This window comes from Cervus canadensis, chromosome 1, assembly GCF_019320065.1.
Source record: "Cervus canadensis isolate Bull #8, Minnesota chromosome 1, ASM1932006v1, whole genome shotgun sequence".
Classification (NCBI taxonomy): domain Eukaryota; kingdom Metazoa; phylum Chordata; class Mammalia; order Artiodactyla; family Cervidae; genus Cervus; species Cervus canadensis.
In genome coordinates, this window is record NC_057386.1 from 76,891,654 (window position 1) to 76,913,194 (window position 21,541).

Consider the following 21,541-nt stretch of genomic DNA (forward strand, 5'->3'; position numbering starts at 1 on the left):
GGTTGCATATTTCACTTATATGCAGAGTACATCATGCAAAATGCCAGGCTGGATAAGGCTCAAGCGGAATCAAGATTGCTGGAAGAAATATTAATAACCTCAGACATGAAGATGACACCACCCTTATGGCTGAAAGTAAAGAGGAACTAAAGAGCCTCCTGATGAAGGTGAAAGAGGAGAGTGAAAAAGCTGGCTCAACATTCAAAAAACTAAGATCACTGCATCCGGTTCCATCACTTCATGGCAAATAAACGGGAAAAAAATGGAAACTGACAGACCTTATTTTCTTTATTTCTTTCCAAAATCACCGCGGACGGTGACTGCAGCCATGAAATTAAAAGATGCTTGCTTCTTGGAAGCAAAGCTATGATAAACCTAGACAGCATATTAAAAAGCAGACACATTACATTGCTAGCAAAGGTCAGTATAGTCAAAGTTATGGTTTTTCTAGTAGTCATGTATGGATGTGAGAGGTGGAGCACAAAGAAGGCTGAGTACTGAAGAGATGATGTTTTCGAACTATGGTGTTGGAGAAGACTCTTGAGAGTCGCTTGGACTGCAAGATCAAACCAGTCAAACCCTAAAGGAAATCAGTCCTTGAATATTTATTGGAAGGACTGATGCTGAAGCTGAAGGTCCAATACTTTGGCCACCTGATGCGAAGACTCTGATGCTGGGAAAGATTGAAGACAGGAGGAGAAGGGGGATGACAGAGGATGAGATGGTTGGATGGCATCACAGACTCAATGGACATGAATTTGAGCAAGCTCTGGGAGATGGTGAAGGACAGAGAAGCCTGGCATGCTGCAGTCCAAGAGGTCGCAAAGAGCTGGATGTGACTGAGCAACTGAACAACAACAAGAAAATCATTTCACTGACCCTTGTAAAAACTTATTTCTAATTTTGCTAATAAGAATATGGAGGGTAAGAAATCTCCACAACAGCTGGCTATTTATATACATAAAATAGTTGGATAAGCTGTGAAAAGTCCAGACCTATTGCTGAAAGGAAGTTCATCCGTTTTTCCAAACGCTTGTTATAGGAAAAAAAGGTTCCCTAAGATGTAGGAATGTGACATGGCAAATAAAAGAATCTAGGCTATTTATGTTAATAGAAAATAGTGATTTAGGTGATTTAAAATAGAAGATTTAAGATTATATGTAACACAAATATATAATATATATATTTAGATTTGGCATTAACATTACATAGTGCAAGTGCAAGTCACTCAGTTGTGTCTGACTCTTTGCGACCCCATGGACTATACAAACCATGGAATTCTCCAGGCCAGAATATTGGAGTGCGTAGCCCTTCCCTTCTCGAGGGGCTCTTCCCTACTCTGGGATCGAACCCAGGTCTCCTGCATTTCAGGCAGATTCTTTACCAGCTGAACCACAAGGGAAGCATTACATAATGTTAGCATTAATCTTCTTTAGCATTAAATATACCTTTCCATCGTTTTCTTCAGTGCAAATTTTTTCAAAATTGATTAAAATGAATGCAGCCTCAAATCAAGCAAAATGATAAAAGCAAAATTTAGCTTTAAAATTAAGTCAGCCATTTGAAATGATGCCTGGGATTTGACAAAATAATCCAGGGGGCAGGGGTCACAGATGAAAAAGAATGCACTGAATCATTGTTTTCATATGCTTGAAATTTTCACAACTGAAAAGTTAAAAAGAAAACAAACCTTAGATATGCTAAAAACAACTCAGGAAACATTTATTTATTAACTTAATAAGAGCCTGGCTGGCACTTAGCACTGCCAGTGTCCAGTAACTATTAGCAGAAAAGTAGGGAGAAAGGGCACCTACAGTCTATACACTCAAGAGCTATGGCTATTTAACATTTTAATTAGTTAATATTAAATAAAATTTTAAAAATTTCAGCAAAGCTCCTCAGCTACACTAACCACATCTCAGGTGTTCAGTCACATGTGACTAATGGCTAGTCAGTTCAGTTCAGCTGCTCGGTCATGTCTGACTCTTTGCGACCCCATGAACCGCAGCAACCCAGGTCTCCCTGTCCATCACCAACTTCCGGAGTCCACCCAAACCCATGTCCATTGAGTCGGTGATGCCATCCAACCATCTCATCCTCTGTCATCCCCTTCTCCTCCTGCCCTCAATCTTTCCCAGCATCAGGGTCTTTTCAAATGAGTCAGCTCTTCGCATCAGGTGGCCAAAGTATTGGAATTTCAGCTTCAGCATCAGTCCTTCCAATGAACATCCAGGAATAATCTGCTTTAGGATGGAATGGTTGGATCTCTTTGTAGTCCAAGGGACTCTCAAGAGTCTTCTCCAACACCACGGTTCAAAAGCATCAATTCTTCTGTGCTCAGCTTTCTTTATGGTCCAACTCTCATATCCATACATGACTACTGGGAAACCCATAGCCTTGACTAGACAGACCTTTGTGGACAATGTCTCCGCTTTTTAATATGCTATCTAGGTTGGTCATAACTTTCCTTCCAAGGAGTAAGCGTCTATTACCTTCATGGCTGCAATCACCATCTGCAATGATTTTGGAGCCCACAAAAATAAAGTCTGTCACTCTTTCTACTGTTTTCCCATCTATTTGCCATGAAGTGATGGGACCGGATGCCATGATCTTAGTTTTCCCAATGTTGAGCTTTAAGCCAACTTGTTCACTCTCCTCTCTCACTTTCATCAAGAAGCTCTTTAGTTCTTCTTCACTTTCTGCCATAAGGGTGGTGTCATCTGCATATCTGAGGTTATTGATATTTCTCCCGGCAATCTTGATTCCAGCTTGTGCTTCATCCAGCCCAGCATTTCTCATGATGTAGTCTGCACATAAGTTAAATAAGCAGGGTGACAATATACAGCCTTGATGTACTCCTTTCCCTATTTGGAACCAATCTGTTGTTCCACGTCCAGTTCTAACTGTTGCTTCCTGACCTGCAGACAGGTTTCTCAAGAGGCAGGTCAGGTGGTCTGGTATTCCCATCTCCTTCAGATTTTTCCACAGTTCATTGTGATCCACACAGTCAAAGGCTTTGGCATAGTCAATAAAGGAGAAATAGATATTTCTCTGAAACTCTCTTGCTTTCTTGATGATCCAGCGGATGTTGGCAATTTGATCTCTGGTTCCTCTGCCTTTTCTGAAACCAGTTTGAACATGTGGAAGTTCACAGTTCACGTACTGCTGAAGCCGGGCTTGGAGAATTTTGAGCATTACTTTACTAGCATGTGAGATGAATGCAATTGTGCAGTAATTTGAGCATTCTTTAGCAGTGCCTTTCTTTGGGATCGGAATGAAAACTGACCTTTTCCAGTCCTGTGGCCACTCCTGAGTTTTCCAAATGTGCTGACATACTGAGTGCAGCACTTTAACAGCATCATCTTTTAGGATTTGAAATAGCTCAGCTGGAATCCCATCACCACCACTAGCTTTGTTCGCAGTGATGCTTCCTAAGGCCTACTTGACTTCACATTCCAGAATATCTGGCTCTAGGTGAGTGTGAGTGATCACACCATTGTGATTATCTGGGTCCTGAAGATCTTTTTTGTTAGACTAATGGCTAACACAGTAATTCAGATATAGAACATTTCCATCGCAAAAAATTCTATTGGACAACACTGCTCTAGAGTCCCGAGTTCAATTCTTAGCACTTAACAGTTCTGTATCACTGGCTTAATTAAATTCATTAGCGCTTCAACTGTGTCACCTGCAAAATGTGGACATTAACAACCTTGCAGGGTTAAGGTGAGAAATACAAATGTATACAAAGAATCTGAGTAAGCACTCAATAAAATGTTTATATAAAGAACAATATCAGTTCTAGCTCACAATAAATATTTAGACCCAACAAATTTGATTACAGAGAAACATGAAAGCAGAAATTGAATTAAAATACACAATCAAGAGGAACAAGATCTCTATTCTGAGGTGACGTTAATGTTCTATCAACACCTCTTAAAAGGGGCATAGGCTGCAAGGGTTTCTGATCTGTCAAAACTAAAAGAACAGTATGCTCAAGACAACTAATAGAACAATACACTTAAATACCTGTGCATTTTACTGTAGGTAAAAGTGTGTGTTAGTCACTCAGTCATGTCCAACTCTTTGTGACCCCATGGACTACAGCCTGCCAGGCTCCTCTGTCCATGAAATTCTCCAGGCAAGAACACTGGAGTGGGTTGCCATTCCCTCCTCAGGGGATCTTCCCAACATAGGGATCGAACCTGGGTCTCCTGCACTGCAGGCAGACTCACTGTAGGTAAGTATACTTCAACTTTTTTAATGTTTTTAATCTCTGAAAAACTGCCTTTATCCTCCTTTTCCTTTAATTCTTTTAGTTGGAGCTTCCATTCACAGACAATATGCTATCTTTCTCATATCCTACAGTTTTTGTCAAACTATTATAATCATGAAAACAAACTTAAGGATAATTTCTTCCCCTCCTGGTTTTATACTTTTTAAAAAAATAATCTTGTCCTACTTCTGTAATAAATGTCATCTAACACAAGGGGTCACAGAACTCTTGCTGGTACCAGCTCACTCTACTGAAATGTTGTATAGTTATATTGAGCCAAACTCTATCTCCCTCTAATTTCTGTTTTACTGATTCTAGCCCTTAAGAGTTCAGTTTTCTCTCATTCAAGCTAAACATCTTTGTTCTTTTAGCTGTTTCTCACATGAAAGTTTTAAGTCCTTTGACATTTTGTGCCATCCTCTAAGGTGGATACAATATTGTTCCCAAACCTGTATATTTTATTAAAACCAGTAAAATTTTTAAGAAATTAATTTAAATGGGGTAGCTTAATTTAAAAAAAACCAAAAACCACTTTTTAAAACTCCGTCAGTATTTCACAAAACAGAAAGTACTTCAAAAATCCAGAGTAACAAGTACACCGTCTCAGAATAGAAATAAAAGGTCTGTGAGAACTTTGCACCAGTATTTTTGCAGTATGTCAGCATTAGGGAGTCATCATTGGTCTGCATCACTCCAAGTTTTGGGTCTAGAAATTAAAATTACAGATAAGGTCTTACTAGCAGCAGAATTGAATGTGACAATCATCATCTGCTCTCTAGATACTATAACCCTGTTAATGCATTGTGAAACATGCCAGACTTCCCTTACCTTTCTTTTTTTCCCCATCAGCATTAAATTATGTCACTTGACAAAAGAAAATTCAATGAAATTTTAGAATTCCTGCTTAATATGAGTAGAACTCTGCTATGAATGTGAGTGTTTAGGGACAGGACAAAATTCAATAATAATTCCAGGTATATACATATGATTAAGAGCCAGCTATTTAATTGTTCAGTTGCTAAGTTGTGTCCGACTCTTTGCAATCCCATGAACTGCAGCACACCAAGTTTCCCTGTCCTTCAGTATCTCCTGGAGTTTGCTCAAACTCATGTCCTTTGAGTCAGTGATGCCATCCACCCTTCTCCTCCTCTGGTGCCTCCTTCTCCCCTTGCCCTCAATCCTTCCCAGCGTCAGTGTCTTTTCCAGTGAGTCGGCTCTTCACATCAGGAGGCCCAAAGCACTGGAGCTTCAGCTTCAGTATCCATCCTTCCAACGAGTATTCAGGGTTGATTTCCTTTAGGATTCACTGGTTTGATCTTGCAGTCCAAGGGACTCTCAAGAGTATTCTCCAACACCACAATTCAAAAGCATCAATCAGCACTCAGACTTCTTTACAGTCCAACTCTCACATCCATACATGACTACTGAAAAAACCATAGCTCTTTAATAGAACCTAAGTATTTCAATGATAAATAATCCCAACGAGCTTAAGGAAAACAATGGAGTGGTCATGGGGACACAGAAGTACAAGCGATTACTCAATTATATAAACATAAATTATAAATTATTTTAAAGCAAACACTACTATTTTCCAGCATAACACATAAAAACAAATGAATTATTTACAGGATAACGACTGGCCCCTAATTTCTAAACATTATAGAAGTCCTCATAAAAACCATACAGGCCAAGGAAGATGGCAAATAAAATCACCCAGAGCATTACAGGAAGATGAGACAACTAAAAGCTAACTTATGTATAAGTGCATAGACATTCAAGACCAGAAGCTCCAAGTTTCAAAAGATGTCCAAAAGAAGAATCAAGCAGGGTCCTAGTGGTCACTGAATCTGGGTTATATTAACTAGGATTCACCAAAGTCAGAAGTCCAAAGAAAGGACTGAGAGCAGTGACTACCGGGAGTCACAATACAGAGGCTCAAAAAGTCTGCAGGACCGAAGGTGACAGTTTTAGTAAGGCACAGCTTTGGAGGAGAAGGAGACACCTTGAAAGGAGAAAGTGTCACTTGAAAGCTTGATGGAGAGGGCAGCACCGAAGACAGAGGCCCTACTAAGTCAATACAGAACAATGGGAGACAGGAAACTTATTTTATTTTTATTTACTTATTTTTAATAGCTTGATAGTTTCTGTTGTTTAGGCTGTGGTTGGTCTTCACTGCAGCACATGGGTTTCTTTAGTTGTGGCGAATGGGTTTAGTTGCCCTGTGGCATGTGGGATCTTAGTTCCCTGACCAGGTATTGACCTGAGTCCCCTGCACTGGAGGGCAAATTCTTTACCAGTGGACCACCAGGGAAGTCCCGAGGGGACTTATTTTAAAAACTGCATTTGACTGTAGCAACAAAGAGGGTATTCCTGAACTAAGAGACTGAAGAAACCACCCAACCTCACCCAAAAATAAAATTGTCTGTATTGCTGGTACAGTAAAACCCATCACAAATAACCTGAAGAGAAAAAAAGAACTCAGCATCCATACCAAATTACTTACAAAGAATTTTTAAAAGTGAAAAATTTGGGCAGATGAAAACACACCAAGAACTATTGCAATAAAACTGAGGAAAGATGTAACACTTCATCACAAATCAGAAATAATTAAAAAACAGATGCAGACATAAAAGAATATCTCAAATCAAATACTCAAAATTTTAAACAGTGAGTAAAAAGTTTAAAAAACAGGAACAAAGTGAATTTAAAATAGAAAAAATCCCACAAAACCATCTCAGAAATGAAGACTAAATTATAAGATATACAATATAAAAGAATTGAAGGGAAACAATATAAAAGAGATGCAAAGATCCAATAAGCAAAGGTCATGGAAGAATGAAACAGCTGAACTAATATTTGAACTAATATTCAAAACTACAATTACTGACTCAAAGAAAACATAAATCTACACTCTGAAAACACATACCAGGGAAAATTTATCTAGAATAGTCAACACAGAGACATAACTAAGTAAAATAATTCAACTTTACAGATAAAGGAAAACTCACATCTTCAAAAAAGACCACATCATCAACAAAGAAAAGAAAACCAGGTTGGCAGCAGCAACATATAAACAAGACAATGGCAGGGCAATCATTTTTAAGAAATCGAAGAACATGTGATATCAAGACTGTAGAAAAACACTTCTAACATCTAAGCCCTTAAAAGGTTTCCACAAGTACAGTTGAGGAATCTCTATTAGACAGCAAGTTTCATCCAACCAAGAGATGATAAAACTTCAGAAAAAGGTCAGTCACTTAAATATTAACTCTATTTATAGAATTAAATCTAAAACAAAGGTACTGATGAGAGTAGAATATACATAAAATGGCATGTTTTCACAAAGTAATAAAGTCAGAGGAAAAGAGACAAAAAATTGAGTAGAATAAGTTCATTCACACATTAATAATCACAGCATAAAATTCCCTACCCTCTACACCCCTAAATAAGAAAAAAGAGAACTAAAAGTATTTTATTTTTTTTTGGCCGCACCTGCAGCTTGAGGGATCAAACCTGGACCCAGAGGGTAAAACGGTCGACTCTGAACTGCCAAGGACTGGAATCCAGAGTCAGCTGGACCTGCCAGGGAATTCTTAGGAATTTTTCAAAGTATAAACATAAAAGTAACTCACTAAAAAATATAAACCTCCTAAATACCAAAAAGTATACAAAACAAAATAAAAATATTTTTTAAAAAATTACAAAATGAGTAACATAAAACCATGATAAGGTCAATTACGTGAAAAAGGTAACATCTTTAACAGACTGCTGCTGCTGCTAAGTCACCTCAGTCGTGTCCGACTCTGTGTGACCCCATAGACGGCAGCCCACCAGGCTCCCCCGTCCCTGGGATTCTCCAGGCAAGAGCACTGGAATGGGCTGCCATTGCCTTCTCCACTTTAACAGACTACACCTATATTATACATTTACTAACACATACGCTTTAGCACTTACCAAGGACTTTTAACATATCTCACTACCTGACCAGTAAAGTAAGACAGAAAAATACTGTTTTTCTCTTTTTACTCAAATTTACAAACTAAGGCTTAAAAAGCATAAAAGATAAAGTAAAGCAGAGTCAGGATTAAAACCCATCATCTTAAAACACAAACTGAAAAAACATGTAATATTTTATTTCTGTTTTAAAAGTGTTACTTAGTCACCCCTTTTCAAAAATCTTTAAAAGGAATTAGCCTGAAACTTTTGATATTCTGGGTACAAAGCTTCTTCGAACAAAGAAAATGTCTGAAGAAGTTTAAGTCTATTTAATGGCAGTGGCAACTAAGTTGGCAACGAATGTGACACCGTCTCAGGTACTAGACGCAAGAAGTTCTGGTTTAGTAAATGACACACAGCAGAGTGAAGGAAGAGCTGCTGAGACCAGGCTGTGTGATCTCTAAGTTCACGTCTGGCCACTTCCAGTGGAATACTAGTTTTGAAAACATGTATTTGCTCCAACACGATTGATACTTAGGGGCATTTTGAGCACACTAAATTTGAAGTTTGCTTCTGTAGGATTTGTCTACCAGAAATACTAGGTGAATCAGAAAACTGCACTCAGCTAAAATGAGCTGAATAGGCACGCAGAGCACTGACACACACCTCAGACATCTAAGCCCCCTCAGTTCACCCTGTGGGTTACAAGTCACACCCAGCCACCTCTGGTGTTACAACTTTCTCTGAGTTTTAAGGTAATGCTCCTTCCATCACTTCACAGTAATTCACCAGCTGCAATCCTTGACACCCACTTCTACAAGCAAACTTCCAGAAGGCAGTATTCGTACTGCAGTATTTACGTCTCTGTTAGCCATTCTACACATGCAAAACCGCTTTCAGTTTTATTAGGTTCTTGCCTTGGTTTCTAATTTGTTACCAATGAAGTTTTTAATTGTTGTGGCCCAGCTCCATTTTCCCCACAAGCTCTGTGGGTTATTACCTGATTTTAGTCAGCAACTGCACAATGCACTGACTTTCAAGAACTTATGTCCTAATATAGAACAACTGACTGTATATAAAGCAATTAGAAATATACTTTAAACAATGCAATCATAAGTACTGTTTACACTTATTACAATTTCTTCAAGAGTAAAACAAGATTTATATCAGCTAATATTGGGGCGGGGGGGGGGGGGGGGGGGGTGGGCAGGAAGCCTAGCACAGAATCTAGCTCAAAATAGATGAGCAGTAAATGCCAAGTTACTACATTTTCCCTTTCTTAAAGATTCTGACTTAGGTCCAAAGCACTGATAACCAAAGGTGAAAAACAGGATACCGTTATTAAGTGAAAGCCATTAACACAAGAGAAAGTTTTTTTTCTTAAATCAGAACTACCACCATGTGTGGAAGTACACAACCAACTCCAGGGACTTTTTCCCCCTAGGTCTGTATTCGTTAAAGCAAACTTTCATTTCTCCTTTCACACACTATCAGATAAAACACCTCTTACAAATTACAGAGAAATGTTCAACTATTTCCTCTAAAAAAAAATGAAAAAAGATTAAAATTATCACCAGCTTCAAACAAGATTGTAATTATCCCAGAAGGTTTTAGGTGAAATTTCAAAGGATCTCAACTGAAAATGTGTTCATATTATTACATTTATTAAAGAAAATCTCAAAAAAAAAAAAAGAAAGAAAGAAAATCTCAGTGGAATACAGCGTCTAAGGTAACAAAACCACCAACATCATCATCATTTATTTCTATATTGCAATTTACATTTTACTTTTAAATAGCCAAAAAGATTGCTTTTATTAACCTATAATGGAGTAATTCCATAATGATGGAATTATTTTAGTTTCAAATTAAGTAGTGAAAATACAATTCATACCCTACCCAAAGGGGAGGGGGGAGAATCACATGCAACAAATCAAACTAGCTTTGTTGTCGTTGTTTCTAAGTTACAATTGTAATACAAGTGTGCACAGCACACACCTTAAAGCAGCTGGAATGCGTGTGCCACCGACGCGCCAGGGGAATGCCCACAAGCCAAGACTGAGGCTTTGCTTCCCTTCCTAGTCTACTATGTGCACTAAGAGCCATCGCTTTTGAACCTGTTCTTCTTACCATCAACACCAGCAACTGACATTATTTCTGAGATCATTTTCCACTAAGAATCTTAAGTTCCTCCCTCTCAGTAGGGCTACTGCCTACTGAGAGCAGAGTTGTGTTAACATTAGATGTGAATGCTGACAGTTGGCCAGGCTCACTGATTAAATGGCTTGCTCTGCTACACCAGCTTGCCAGCAAGCCTTTCTCAGATTCCAAGAATTTGATTTTTAAGTTTTCTAAAAAACACCTACAAAGCAACTCTAAATTACAAATGTTCCCCCTTCAAACACTTTATATTCCTATCTCATATTATCATATACACTGGTCCTCACCCCTGACTTTATCAGAATCAGTTTTAGAGCTTTAAGAAACTACAGATGACTGACCCAACAGGGTCCATATGATAAATATGCTCCTTTAATCCAGGTACCATTTTTCCTCCAACGCTAATGTAACCAAAAAAGAAACAACAAAAATTTTCTCTTATGCTTTTGTGATGGGATAAAGGCCATGTAAACAAACCTAATACTATGATTCATTCATAAATACAACTTCCAAGGCCTTACCAAGTAATACAGGTTCTGCCTGATATCCTACAATTACCTCATATAATACTGTATCTACAATGCCAAGGCCCAGGTTAACTCCCTTCTCCAAAAACCTTTAAGCAAGCACAACATCCAAAGATAAAGATTTCTCTCTCTTGCCCTGTAGTCACTGTCTTCATGCCCACTTCATCCAAAAATATGTACTGATTAACAAAGTCCCTATTCTCACAAAACCTACATCTTAATTATAGAAGACATGTGATAAATTACTTGTATATATATGTGTATGTGTATATATACACACACATACATCAGATATGTCAAATAATAAGGAGAAAAATAAAGCAAGGAAGAAAATACAGAGATGAGTTGAAGAGGGCTTTAGGTCAAGGAATGCCACAATATAACATTTAGAGAAAATCTGAGCAGAATTCTATCAATAAAAGGAGTAAGAGAAGAAATGAGCCATGCAGGTATCTGGAGGACAAAATTCTGAACAAACAGCCTCTGTGTATGATCCCTTCTATAACCTAGCTTTTTATGTCCAAAAGCACTTTTATGAACAAAGAAAATAAATTTGAATCAATGCTTTCTAAGAAATGCATTATCAGAGGCAGAAATATTAAAGGAAATAAGAATGCCCACTAAACAAAGAGATCCCTTCTGTTAAAGCCAGTTGGCCACTAGCTCGCCTGTCCATCAATCAAACAGAGCACCACATCTGCCTCTGTGGAAACTGCTTTTAACCAGTCTTCAAAGTTAACAGCTGGAATGGCAACTCTTTATCATCAAATAACTTAGTTTGTATAATCCCCAGTAAAGGTTCAAGACTGCAAGGCTTTCAGATACTCACAGAATCGAACATTAAATTCAGGTTCCTATTAGCTTTTGTCTGCTTTTCCACACATATAGTGTCGTGCATTACAATCGAAAACTAAAATGTAGCCATTCATTTTTTTTTAAACCTGAATACTCTATTCCCAAAATACCTGCACAAACAAGTATTGTAATCCACTCTCTTAACCCCAAAGCATCATTTCTTAAATATTTCATGTTTCTAACACAATAAAGCATTTAAAAATACATATGCTCTGTCAATTTACATAAAGACAAATACTTATGTGTTTGTTCACCCTACACCCATTCCAGTAAGAATTTAGGATAGAAAGTTAAAAGAAAACAAATTAGTGAATCTGCAACATTATCAGTTTTTTCTTCTCATAAGATTTTTTAGACTTTTTATTAAAAGCATTAAAAAATAAAAAAACTTTAAATGTTGTGCCTTATAAGGTAGTGTTTATTAAGAATATAGCTATATTTACATTATAGCAAAACTGCATTTCGTTTTCTAATTCACCTTTCAACAAATTCATTCTAGTTCAAACGTTTGATTACCTACTGTATACAGAAGAAAGGGGACTTCAGAGCAGCTAAAACTTTGTATCAATTTTTTGTTTTCATTATATTCTAAACATATACAGTACAGGCAAAAATATATTAAAACCAATTTCAGGGTTACTATCCACACTCAATTGCAAAACTATTATAGTCACACAAATTAAAGTCAGTTGACCTTCCCATGTGCATATGGAAATCTCCTTGTTAACAATTCCTAATTTTAATTCCATGTGCAACTCAATCCAACCTACATATCATTAACTGTAGAAACAGCACTTTTTCCAAAAGCAATAACTAAAATGAAATAATTTACCTACAATATTTTAGGTACCCACAACATGTGTAGCCACCACCAATTATTAAAACTCCTTTTAATAAAGAACGAGGTGGGTGTGGATAAGTGCCCTGAAAAGAATTTCATTCCTTACACTAGCTGTTAACCTTAATCTCAGTGTGTTCCTTAATAAACATGTCCCTATCTTGAGATGCTTTGAGACTAGACAAGGATTCTACAGGTGCACTGTCCACTGTGGCTAACTGAATTTAAGTTAATTAAAATTAATAATTCAGTTCCTCAATCACACTAGCTATATTTCAAGTGTACAACAGCCACAAATGGTCAATGGCTATGATAATAGACAAAACAGGTACAGAACATTTCTATCATCACAGGAAGTTCCACTGTGCAATACAAAGAGTAAGTTTCCAATAAATTGCAAATATTATCACCATGCTATGCTAACTTCTCTTTCCACTTTTCTAGGAAAGAAAAATTTTATCCATTAGACTTTTAACTAACCACATAAATCATTCAGGCTATAGTCCAAAAATAGATTAATGCTGTACTTATTTTAAGTACTTCCAACTTAAGATTCTTTTTCTTACAGTTCACACTAACATCTAAAGAGAAGAGACAATAGAGCAAAGGCACCAAGAGTCACCAAACCAGCTTCACTGCAGGTATCAGGGTATGTCCCACTCCTTTTCAAGTGGGCTAAAATCTACAAAGGTGTGGCTCTCACTCTACCCAGGCAATCTCATTATTCCTATGCTTAAACTATATCCCAAGAAAGTCATGTAAAGATCTGGTAATGCCCCTCAAACTATTTAGATAAACAAATAGCATCATGAGTAGGCAAATACACATTTTCTAATAACTTAGTTTTCCAAACTGTTAAAATGGTATGTAATTACAACAACAAAACACCTCTGGCAAACACAAATAACTCTTCTTTAAACTCCCACATAATATTACATTAAATTCATCACCTGCTCTTTCTATAGACAAATTAAGACATATTTTGCAGACATTTTGACCAACTCATGGCAAGGCCTTAGCATTTCAGAACACAGCAGAGTAATATGGGGGGGGGGGAAGATGGGCCAAATATGCAACAAAATTGAATTTCAGATACCAACTAGACTAGAACAAGCCAGGAAAATCCACTACAGAAATTCTGAAATTTTTTTACACACCGACGTGTAAACCAGGTTTCTTTTGAAAATTAAGGCAAAAACATACTTCATTATTTTGAAATCAGTGTTTCAGATTTCTTAAAAATACAAACCAATTTCATTCTTATATAACTTTACTACGAACAAGCAGGATACAACTAACAAAGCACTAGCTGAAAAACTGAATGCTAATGGAAGGATTTAACAGTTACTAACCTGGCAACACTTGATTACAAGGTAATAGATTATGCGAACTTCTGGGGGGAAGGAGGCAGGGGTTGAAATCAAAAGCAGTAACTACTACAAGTACTGAAGAAGCAGAAACAACTTTGCAAGAGCAAATACTAACCATACTTCAGTTAATAATGTTTTCTTCATTTTTAATGTAAGAGAACAATAAGGATATTATATTCCCTTTCATTTAATGATTTTTACATTTCCTCTGCATACACTTTATAACAAGAAGCCCTTTAGCGCCTTGATTTTAGCAATGAATTTAAGGGACTTCCTCCACTATCACCAGCAAATATTTCTTTTTTTTTAAGATGTTTAATCAAAAATTGTTATGCTATGAATGGTAAAGCAAACTGAGGTACATCCACAATGTAGAATTCTACTCAGCCATTAAAAGGAACAAACTGTTGATACACTCAACAATCTGGATGAATCTCAAGGGAATCTGGTTACACACACACACACACACACACACACACACAAAGGCTAATCCTAAAAAGTCATGTACAGTATGACTTTTCAGTAAACATTCTTCAAATGACACACACACACACACACACACACACACACACACACAAAGGCTAATCCTAAAAAGTCATGTACAGTATGACTTTTCAGTAAACATTCTTCAAATGACCAAATTATAAAAACAGAGAACACATTAGTGGTGGTTGCCGGAGTCTCAGGTTAGAGGAGATGGGAGGAACAGGAGAGGGTGCGGTTCTAAAAGGGCAACAGAGGGATCCTTGTGCTCACGGAACTGTTCTGTAGGTTGACTGTAGTGATGGTTATGTAATCTACACGTGTGGCAACACTGCAAAGAACTAAATATACACACAAATTAGTACAAGTAAAATGGAGAAATCTGAATAAGACTGGCAGATTGTATCAACGTTATGATATTGAACTATGGCTTTGCAAAGCATTAGCAGTGGGGAAACTGGATAAAGGGTACAAGGTAATCTCTCTGTATTATTTTTTTAAATTATGTGCAACTCTACAGTCAACCTCAAAATAAGTTTTTTTTTAAGTGCTTCCCTAACAATTAGGAAAATTTAATAAACTGGATATTAGACAATATTAGGGAGTAATTATCGTTATTATGGTTATACAAAACGATATCCTTACTCTAAAAGGATGCTTGCTGAAGCATGTAGGGATGAAGATCAGGCCAGCAATTTCCTTTTAACTTTTGTATATGTGTAAGGACAGAGAAAAAGCAAATCTGGCAAAACGTTAAATGTTTACAGAATTTACAGGGGCTCCTTGTACTCATCTCAACTTTTCAACTTGAATGTTTTCAAAGTAGAGCTGGGGAGGAAGATTAACGACAAACTACTATCCTAAAACTATGTTACAGTCGAACCTACACACCAATTATTCCTTTAAAAGATACAAAAATAAACTTCTGGTTAAAGAGTGATACAGTCCTACACTCCATTTAGTCTAAAAACCAAAAAATTGGCAATAAGGATTTCAAGGTAACTAAGAGTTACACCGTATTGGATGTGACTTTCTTACATGTGTTTCCATACTTAATGACTAAACCTATAGGCATATGGATGTTCTTGTAAAATCAAAGTTAGTTCAACATGTATCTAGAAAACCCGGGTCCTTGGAGCTGTTATACTTTTCAAACAAACGAAATACATTTAAATTGCAAAAGGAAAACACTAACACTTCCGGAACACACACTCCAAATTTAAGTCTTAAGTTTGGTTGTTGCTCAGTCTCTCAGTCGTGCCCGACTCTTGGCGACCCCATCGATTTCAGCTCGACAGGCTGCAGCGTGGCAGCTTGGTAAACGTAGTTAATTCTTTCAAAGAAATGTATGCATGAAAGCGGCAACCCACTCAACAAAACCGTGCTACAGAGTGTTAATTATAGCACCTAAGCTACAAGACATTCTACAACGTAAACAGTCCCTCCAAACACCATCTTATTAATATATCAAAAAAACAATGCAAACTGCACCTATCTAAAATGCAGGAAATTATCGAGCCTGAGCTACCGTCAAAAACACCCATTTCAAAAGTTCCTATATTCTCTTTTCTCTAATTTCTTGCATCCGTGTTAACACACTTCAGTCTGCAAGAAACCCTTGTCTAGAACTTCTCAACTAAAAGCTCTCAACTTTTCACTTCCTACCGGACCGCCCCCTCGCAATGGGCCCCACCTCCAAGGAGGGTGATGGGGTGGGGCTGTTTCCCGCTCGGAAACTAAGAAATAAATGTCTCTTCCCTACTCCAGAAAGGAGGGAACGAGAGAGGCCGAGAAGCTGGAGACGCAAGCATCCCTACTGCCTACAAGGGTAGTCGTTTAGAAAGCTTCCTCTCCCCTTCTGAACGCCTTTCTTCCTTCCCTCCTCCCAGGTCAATCAGGGACCCCGAGTCGGGCGGGGACAGGTGAATCCCAAGAGCAGAGGAAGAGGGAGGGACTGACCATGGAGGGAGAGCCGCGCTTGGGCAATGAATGAGCGGTGCGGCATCCGCACCACCTGTTCCTTCCAAGGGTGCCACCCTGGCCTGCCGGCAGCGTTCCCAACACCAGCCGGGCCGCCGCTCCTGCCCCTGTCGCCCGGTTCTCTGCTGAAGGCAGGCCTCTCCTCCCTTCGCTCGGGACGAATGAGAACCGGTCGTCTAGAAGCTGGGAGCAAGGGGCCTACTCCGGAACCACGGCCTTCGGAGCGTGGGGACCGGGAGGAGGAAACCTGCGGTCCCGGGCGCGCAAGCCTAAGAGGGAACCCCAAGGAAGGGACGAAGGAGTGCATTCGGCCTGACTAGGAGTACGAAGGCGGGGTCCCGGGCGGGGGTGGCCCGGTGCCCGGTGGGCCGAGGTTAGGGGTGACAGGCCCGGGTACCGGCTAAATCCTCCTCTCTGCCTGCCCGGAGCCTCACACTTACCAGGATCCGCTTGAAGAGCGCGTTCTCCTTGGGCGGGAGGCTCACGGCCGGCATCGTTCCGGCTCCTCCCGCTGCTCCCGCCACCGCCCGGCTCGGTCAGCCTGTTTGTCCGACCGCCGCCGCCGCCGTCGTCCTGGCTGCTTCAGCCTTGATTGCCCGGATCCACCGCCGCCACCAGGCCTCAGGTGTCACCGCGTCGCCCAACCCCGACACCCCCTTCCCCTCGTAGTCTTTTTTTTTTTTTCCTTTCTCACTTAACACTGCCGCCGCCTCCCCCCCCCCCCACGGGTCTCCGTCGGCGGTTCACGTGGTAACTGAACAGACCGACAGAGGCAGCCAAAATGGCGGACGCCGAGAGCTTTCCCACCCGGGTCACACCTACTAGCGCGCAGGCGCGATGACCTCCTTTCCCCACCTCCTCTGTCCTGGAGCTTGCTGGGAAACCTGGAGGCCGTCAGGCCCGCGGAGGCCTCAAGGGTCGCGCCAGGCCCCGCCTATCCTTTCGGTTTCTCGTCTTGGAGGCGCTGGGGAAGCCTGGGGAGAGTGACCGGCTGCGGTTCCGACCGCCTCAGCATCGCGTCTCCACTGTTAATTGCTAGATTGGCCTTTCATTCATTGGGTAGGCTCTCCCAGTCTGTCTGATCAGAGTTTGAGCCTGAAGTGCTAAAATGCGGGTGTTCAAGAAGCGCTGTGTTTGATCGTGGACAAAGTGCCTGGTTGAGCAGCAGAGGCGGAGGAGACTTGTAAACTGATACAGAGAGGATGGAGCTTAATGGAGTCTGAAAAGCGTGAAAGAGTTAACCGATTAAATGGGCCTGGCTGGGGCATCCAGGATTTACTTTGTTACTTTAAGAGGACCCTGGAAAGGTAGTCAGCCTTGCACTGCCAAAGAAACGTCTGAAGGTTAAAGTGTGTGTTTTTATTTTATCAGCGAGTTCATGCAATGCAGTGTTGAGTCACCTTGGGGTAGTGAAGAATTCAAGGTCACTGACTCCCTTGCAGCTGGCTTCAAGCAAGTGCTTAATACTCTGACTGCCCGTCACTAGAAATCCTTAAATCTTAGGAAGCCGAAGAGTATCCGGCAAGGATACTAGAGAACTGCTGCAGTAAGCAAGGTCAGACTGGATACCGAATAGAGCCTCTTCGAAGTCATTTCACTAAAAATCGACAGTGAAACTATTTTAAAAGTGGCATTCTATCAATGACCACAAATTTTCACATCATATGAACAATTTTTATCTTTGATTGTTTTTTATTATCTCTCTCCAGATCCTGAATTCCATCAGTAGTAGCATTCTTTACATCGAGTCGTTAAAGAAGACTCCCAGTAGCTTTGCTCTTTTAATCATAGTTACACAGATATTTTGCTGGTTTTGGCTTGCTCTTTAATGCGCCATGGAAGGTGTGAGTTGAGTAAGATGTTTTCCTGTGGAAAAATCTGGGACTAATACTTGGGTTTTCTGACTGTTATCTCGAATGCCCTCTCCTTTTGCATGGGTCACCAATAAGATCGTTGCAGTCAAATCGCAGAATTTCTTGAAATTCTGTGATCTCTTTAAAAGTTTCATTAAGAAAATTCTGGGTATAAGAAACAGTGTTTGAGTTTTGAAACATGACCAGTTTTTTTAACTTTAGTTTTAAAAGAAAAAAAAACTAAGAACTAATTTAGAATTCATAAAAAACAGTTGTTATTTAGTGATAACCTTCAAACTTCACACCCCCCCCAACAGGTTTTTCAACTATATGAACTATTAAAAAGTAGAAAAATTGTGTAACTTAAGGTGATAATTTTAGCTTAGCTTCTCACTCAGGTTTCCAAATCTCTAGCTTCATACCCGAAAGTACTTTTAGCAATGTTATTTGCTATATTTTTCGGAGTACTTTTAGCAATATTATTTGCTATATTTTTCTAAATGTCTCCTGTAAATAATCTGTTTTCACCATGAGGGAAGAAAGTTTCTGATCTTTGAAACACCAGAAGCTGACTAACTGAATAAATGAGCCAGCGATATAGTTTGGCAAATATGTTCCTTTTGGCTGATGACAAATAACAATATTTAAGACTCGGTGAGTACTAGTCTGATTCAACATTTATGTGAGTTACAGCCTAGTTCAAATGCACCTACTGATAGTTGGACCACACAGTCCGTGATTTATAGCCTGAACTCAATAAAATGTCTACTCTGATAGATCACCACTATTTGACAAATAGAAATCCCATTTAACAGGTTATGCTCTGAATGACAGCTATGTAGGGAGTTAACATATCCAAGGCTAGATGTGAGGTGGTGATGATGATGATAATGGTTAGTTCATTCATCTTACCCCATGTATTTGCATGTCACTTTTGTGATAAGTCAACCATAACCAGATGGCTCAGTGGTAAAGAATCTGCCTGCAATGCAAGAGCCGCAGGTTTGATCTTGGGTGGGGAAGATCCCCAGGAAAAGGAAATGGCAACCCACTCCAGTATTTTTGCCTGGGAAATCCCATGAAGAGAGGAGTCTGTTGGGCTCCTGTCCATGGGGTTGCAAAAGAGTGACTAAACAACTAAGTCATTAACACTAAACACAAACTAAACACTAAGTCATGACTTAGTGACTAAACAACAACAACCATAAATATATAACTTTGCAAACTTTAATTCTACAGAAGGGAAATGTGGAGTGAAATTCCTGTCTTCAGATATGTAACATGTTCTCTATTGACACTTTTATATCTTTATATATTTAAATTTTATAGAAGGAAACATAAAAGAAATCTATGTATTTGCCACTTAACATTTACAAAATATTAAATTCTGTGATTGCTTCTTTCTTTTTTTTTTTTTTTAATTTGTTTGCTTCTTTCTTTTAAATAAAAGCTTTCAGATACTCCTTCCGTCCCTCTCTAGATTCTGAATTTGATATAGAGTACTCTCATGCTTCATAAATCAATAAACATATTGTTGTTGTTTGGTCACTAAGTCACGTCTGACTCTTCACAACCCCATGGACTACAGCACGCCAGGGTTCCCTGTTCGTCACTATCTCCCAGAGTTTGGTCAAATTTATGTCCATTGAGTCATTGATGCTATCTAACTATCTCATCCTCTGCCACCCCTTTCTCCTTTTGCCTTCAATCTTTCCCGGGATGAGTCTTCTCTTTCGCATCAGGTGGCCAAAGTATTGGAGCTTCAGCTTCAGGATCAGTCCTTCCAATGACAACTGCTCATGGTTGATTTCCTTTAGGATTGACTGGTTTGATCTCCTTGCTATCCAGTTCAGTTCAGTCATGTCCGACTCTTTGCGACCCCATGGACTGCAGCACCCTAGGCCTCCCTGTCCATCACCAACTCCTGGAGTTTACTCAAATGCATGTCCTTGAGTCAGTGATGCCATCCAACCATCTCATCCTTTGTCATCCCCTTCTCCCGCCTTCAATCTTTCCCAGCATCAGGGTCTTTTCCAATGACTCAGTTCTTCGCATCAGGTGGCTAAAGGATTGAAGCTTCAGCTTCAGCATCAGTCCCTGCAATAAATATTCAGGACTGATTTCCTTTAGGATGGACTGGTTGGATCTCCTTGCTGTCCAAAGGACTCTCTAGAGTTTTCTCCAACACCTCAGTTCAAAAGCATCAACCCTTTGGCGCTCCACTTTTGTTGTAATCCAACTCTCACATCCATACATGACTACTGGAAAAACCACAGCTTTGACTAGACGAACATTCGCTGGCAAAGTAATGTCTCTGCTTTTTCATATACTGTCTAGATTGGTCATAACTTTTCTTCCAAGGAGCAGGCGTCTTTTAATTTCATGGCTGCAGTCACCATCTGCAGTGATTTTGGAGCCCCAAAAAATAAAGTCTGTCACTGTTTCCATTGTCTCCCCATCTATTTGCCATGAAGTGGTGGGACCAGATGCCATGATTTTAGTTTTCTGAATGTTGGGTTTTAAGCCAACTTTTTCACTCTCCTCTTTCACCTTCATCAAGAGGCTCTTTAGTTCCTCTTTACTTTCTGCTATAAAGATGGTGTCATCTTGATATCTGAGGTTATAAATATTTCTCCCTGCAATCTTGATTCCAACTTGAGCTTCATCCAGCCCAGCATTTCTCATGATGTACTCTGCAAAGTTAAATAAACAGAGTGACAACATATATACAGCCTTGTCGTACTTGTCAGTAAACGTGTAGGAAGTACTTTTATTTTTCTGTACTGTGTTCAGTCCTTGCTTTACTTTAAGCCTCCCTAGGATATGTGAGTTGAGTAAAAATATCTGGGACTAAAAATTTGGTTTTCCAGCAACACAGATAGACCTGGAGATTATCATACTAAGTGAAATAAGTCAGACAGAGAAAGACAAATATATGATATTGCTTATATACCGAATCTAAAAAGAAAAAAAAATGATACTAATGAATTTATTTACAAAACAGACTCACAGACTTAGAGAACAAAATTATGATTACAAGGGGGAAGTGAGAGGGGAAGGGATCGACTGACAGTCTGGGATTGACATGTACACATTACTATATTTAAAATAGATAACCAACAGGGGCCTACTTTATAGCACAGGAAACTCTGCTAAATATTCTGTAACAACCCAAATGGGAAAAGAATTTGATAAACTATAGATACATATATATGTAAAAACAAAATCATGATTTTTTTTTTTAAGCTTCTAACTCTAATCCTTCC

The 21,541-nt window shown here is 39.2% G+C and overlaps 1 protein-coding gene across 2 annotated transcripts in view; it reads right to left on the minus strand.

Moving 5' to 3' along the window:
• NAA15 (N-alpha-acetyltransferase 15, NatA auxiliary subunit) overlaps positions 1-17,233 on the minus strand; it is a 75,087-nt gene extending 57,854 nt beyond the window's left edge. The window contains exon 1 of one of the 2 annotated variants that reach the window (XM_043486069.1): positions 16,863-17,233. In XM_043486069.1, the coding sequence (XP_043342004.1) occupies positions 16,863-16,916 (54 nt within the window). In that variant the 5' untranslated portion in view covers positions 16,917-17,233. The remainder of the gene's footprint in view (positions 1-16,862) is intronic. The other variant, XM_043486078.1, reaches the window with a different exon arrangement.
• Between the last annotated feature and the right edge of the window lie 4,308 nt (positions 17,234-21,541).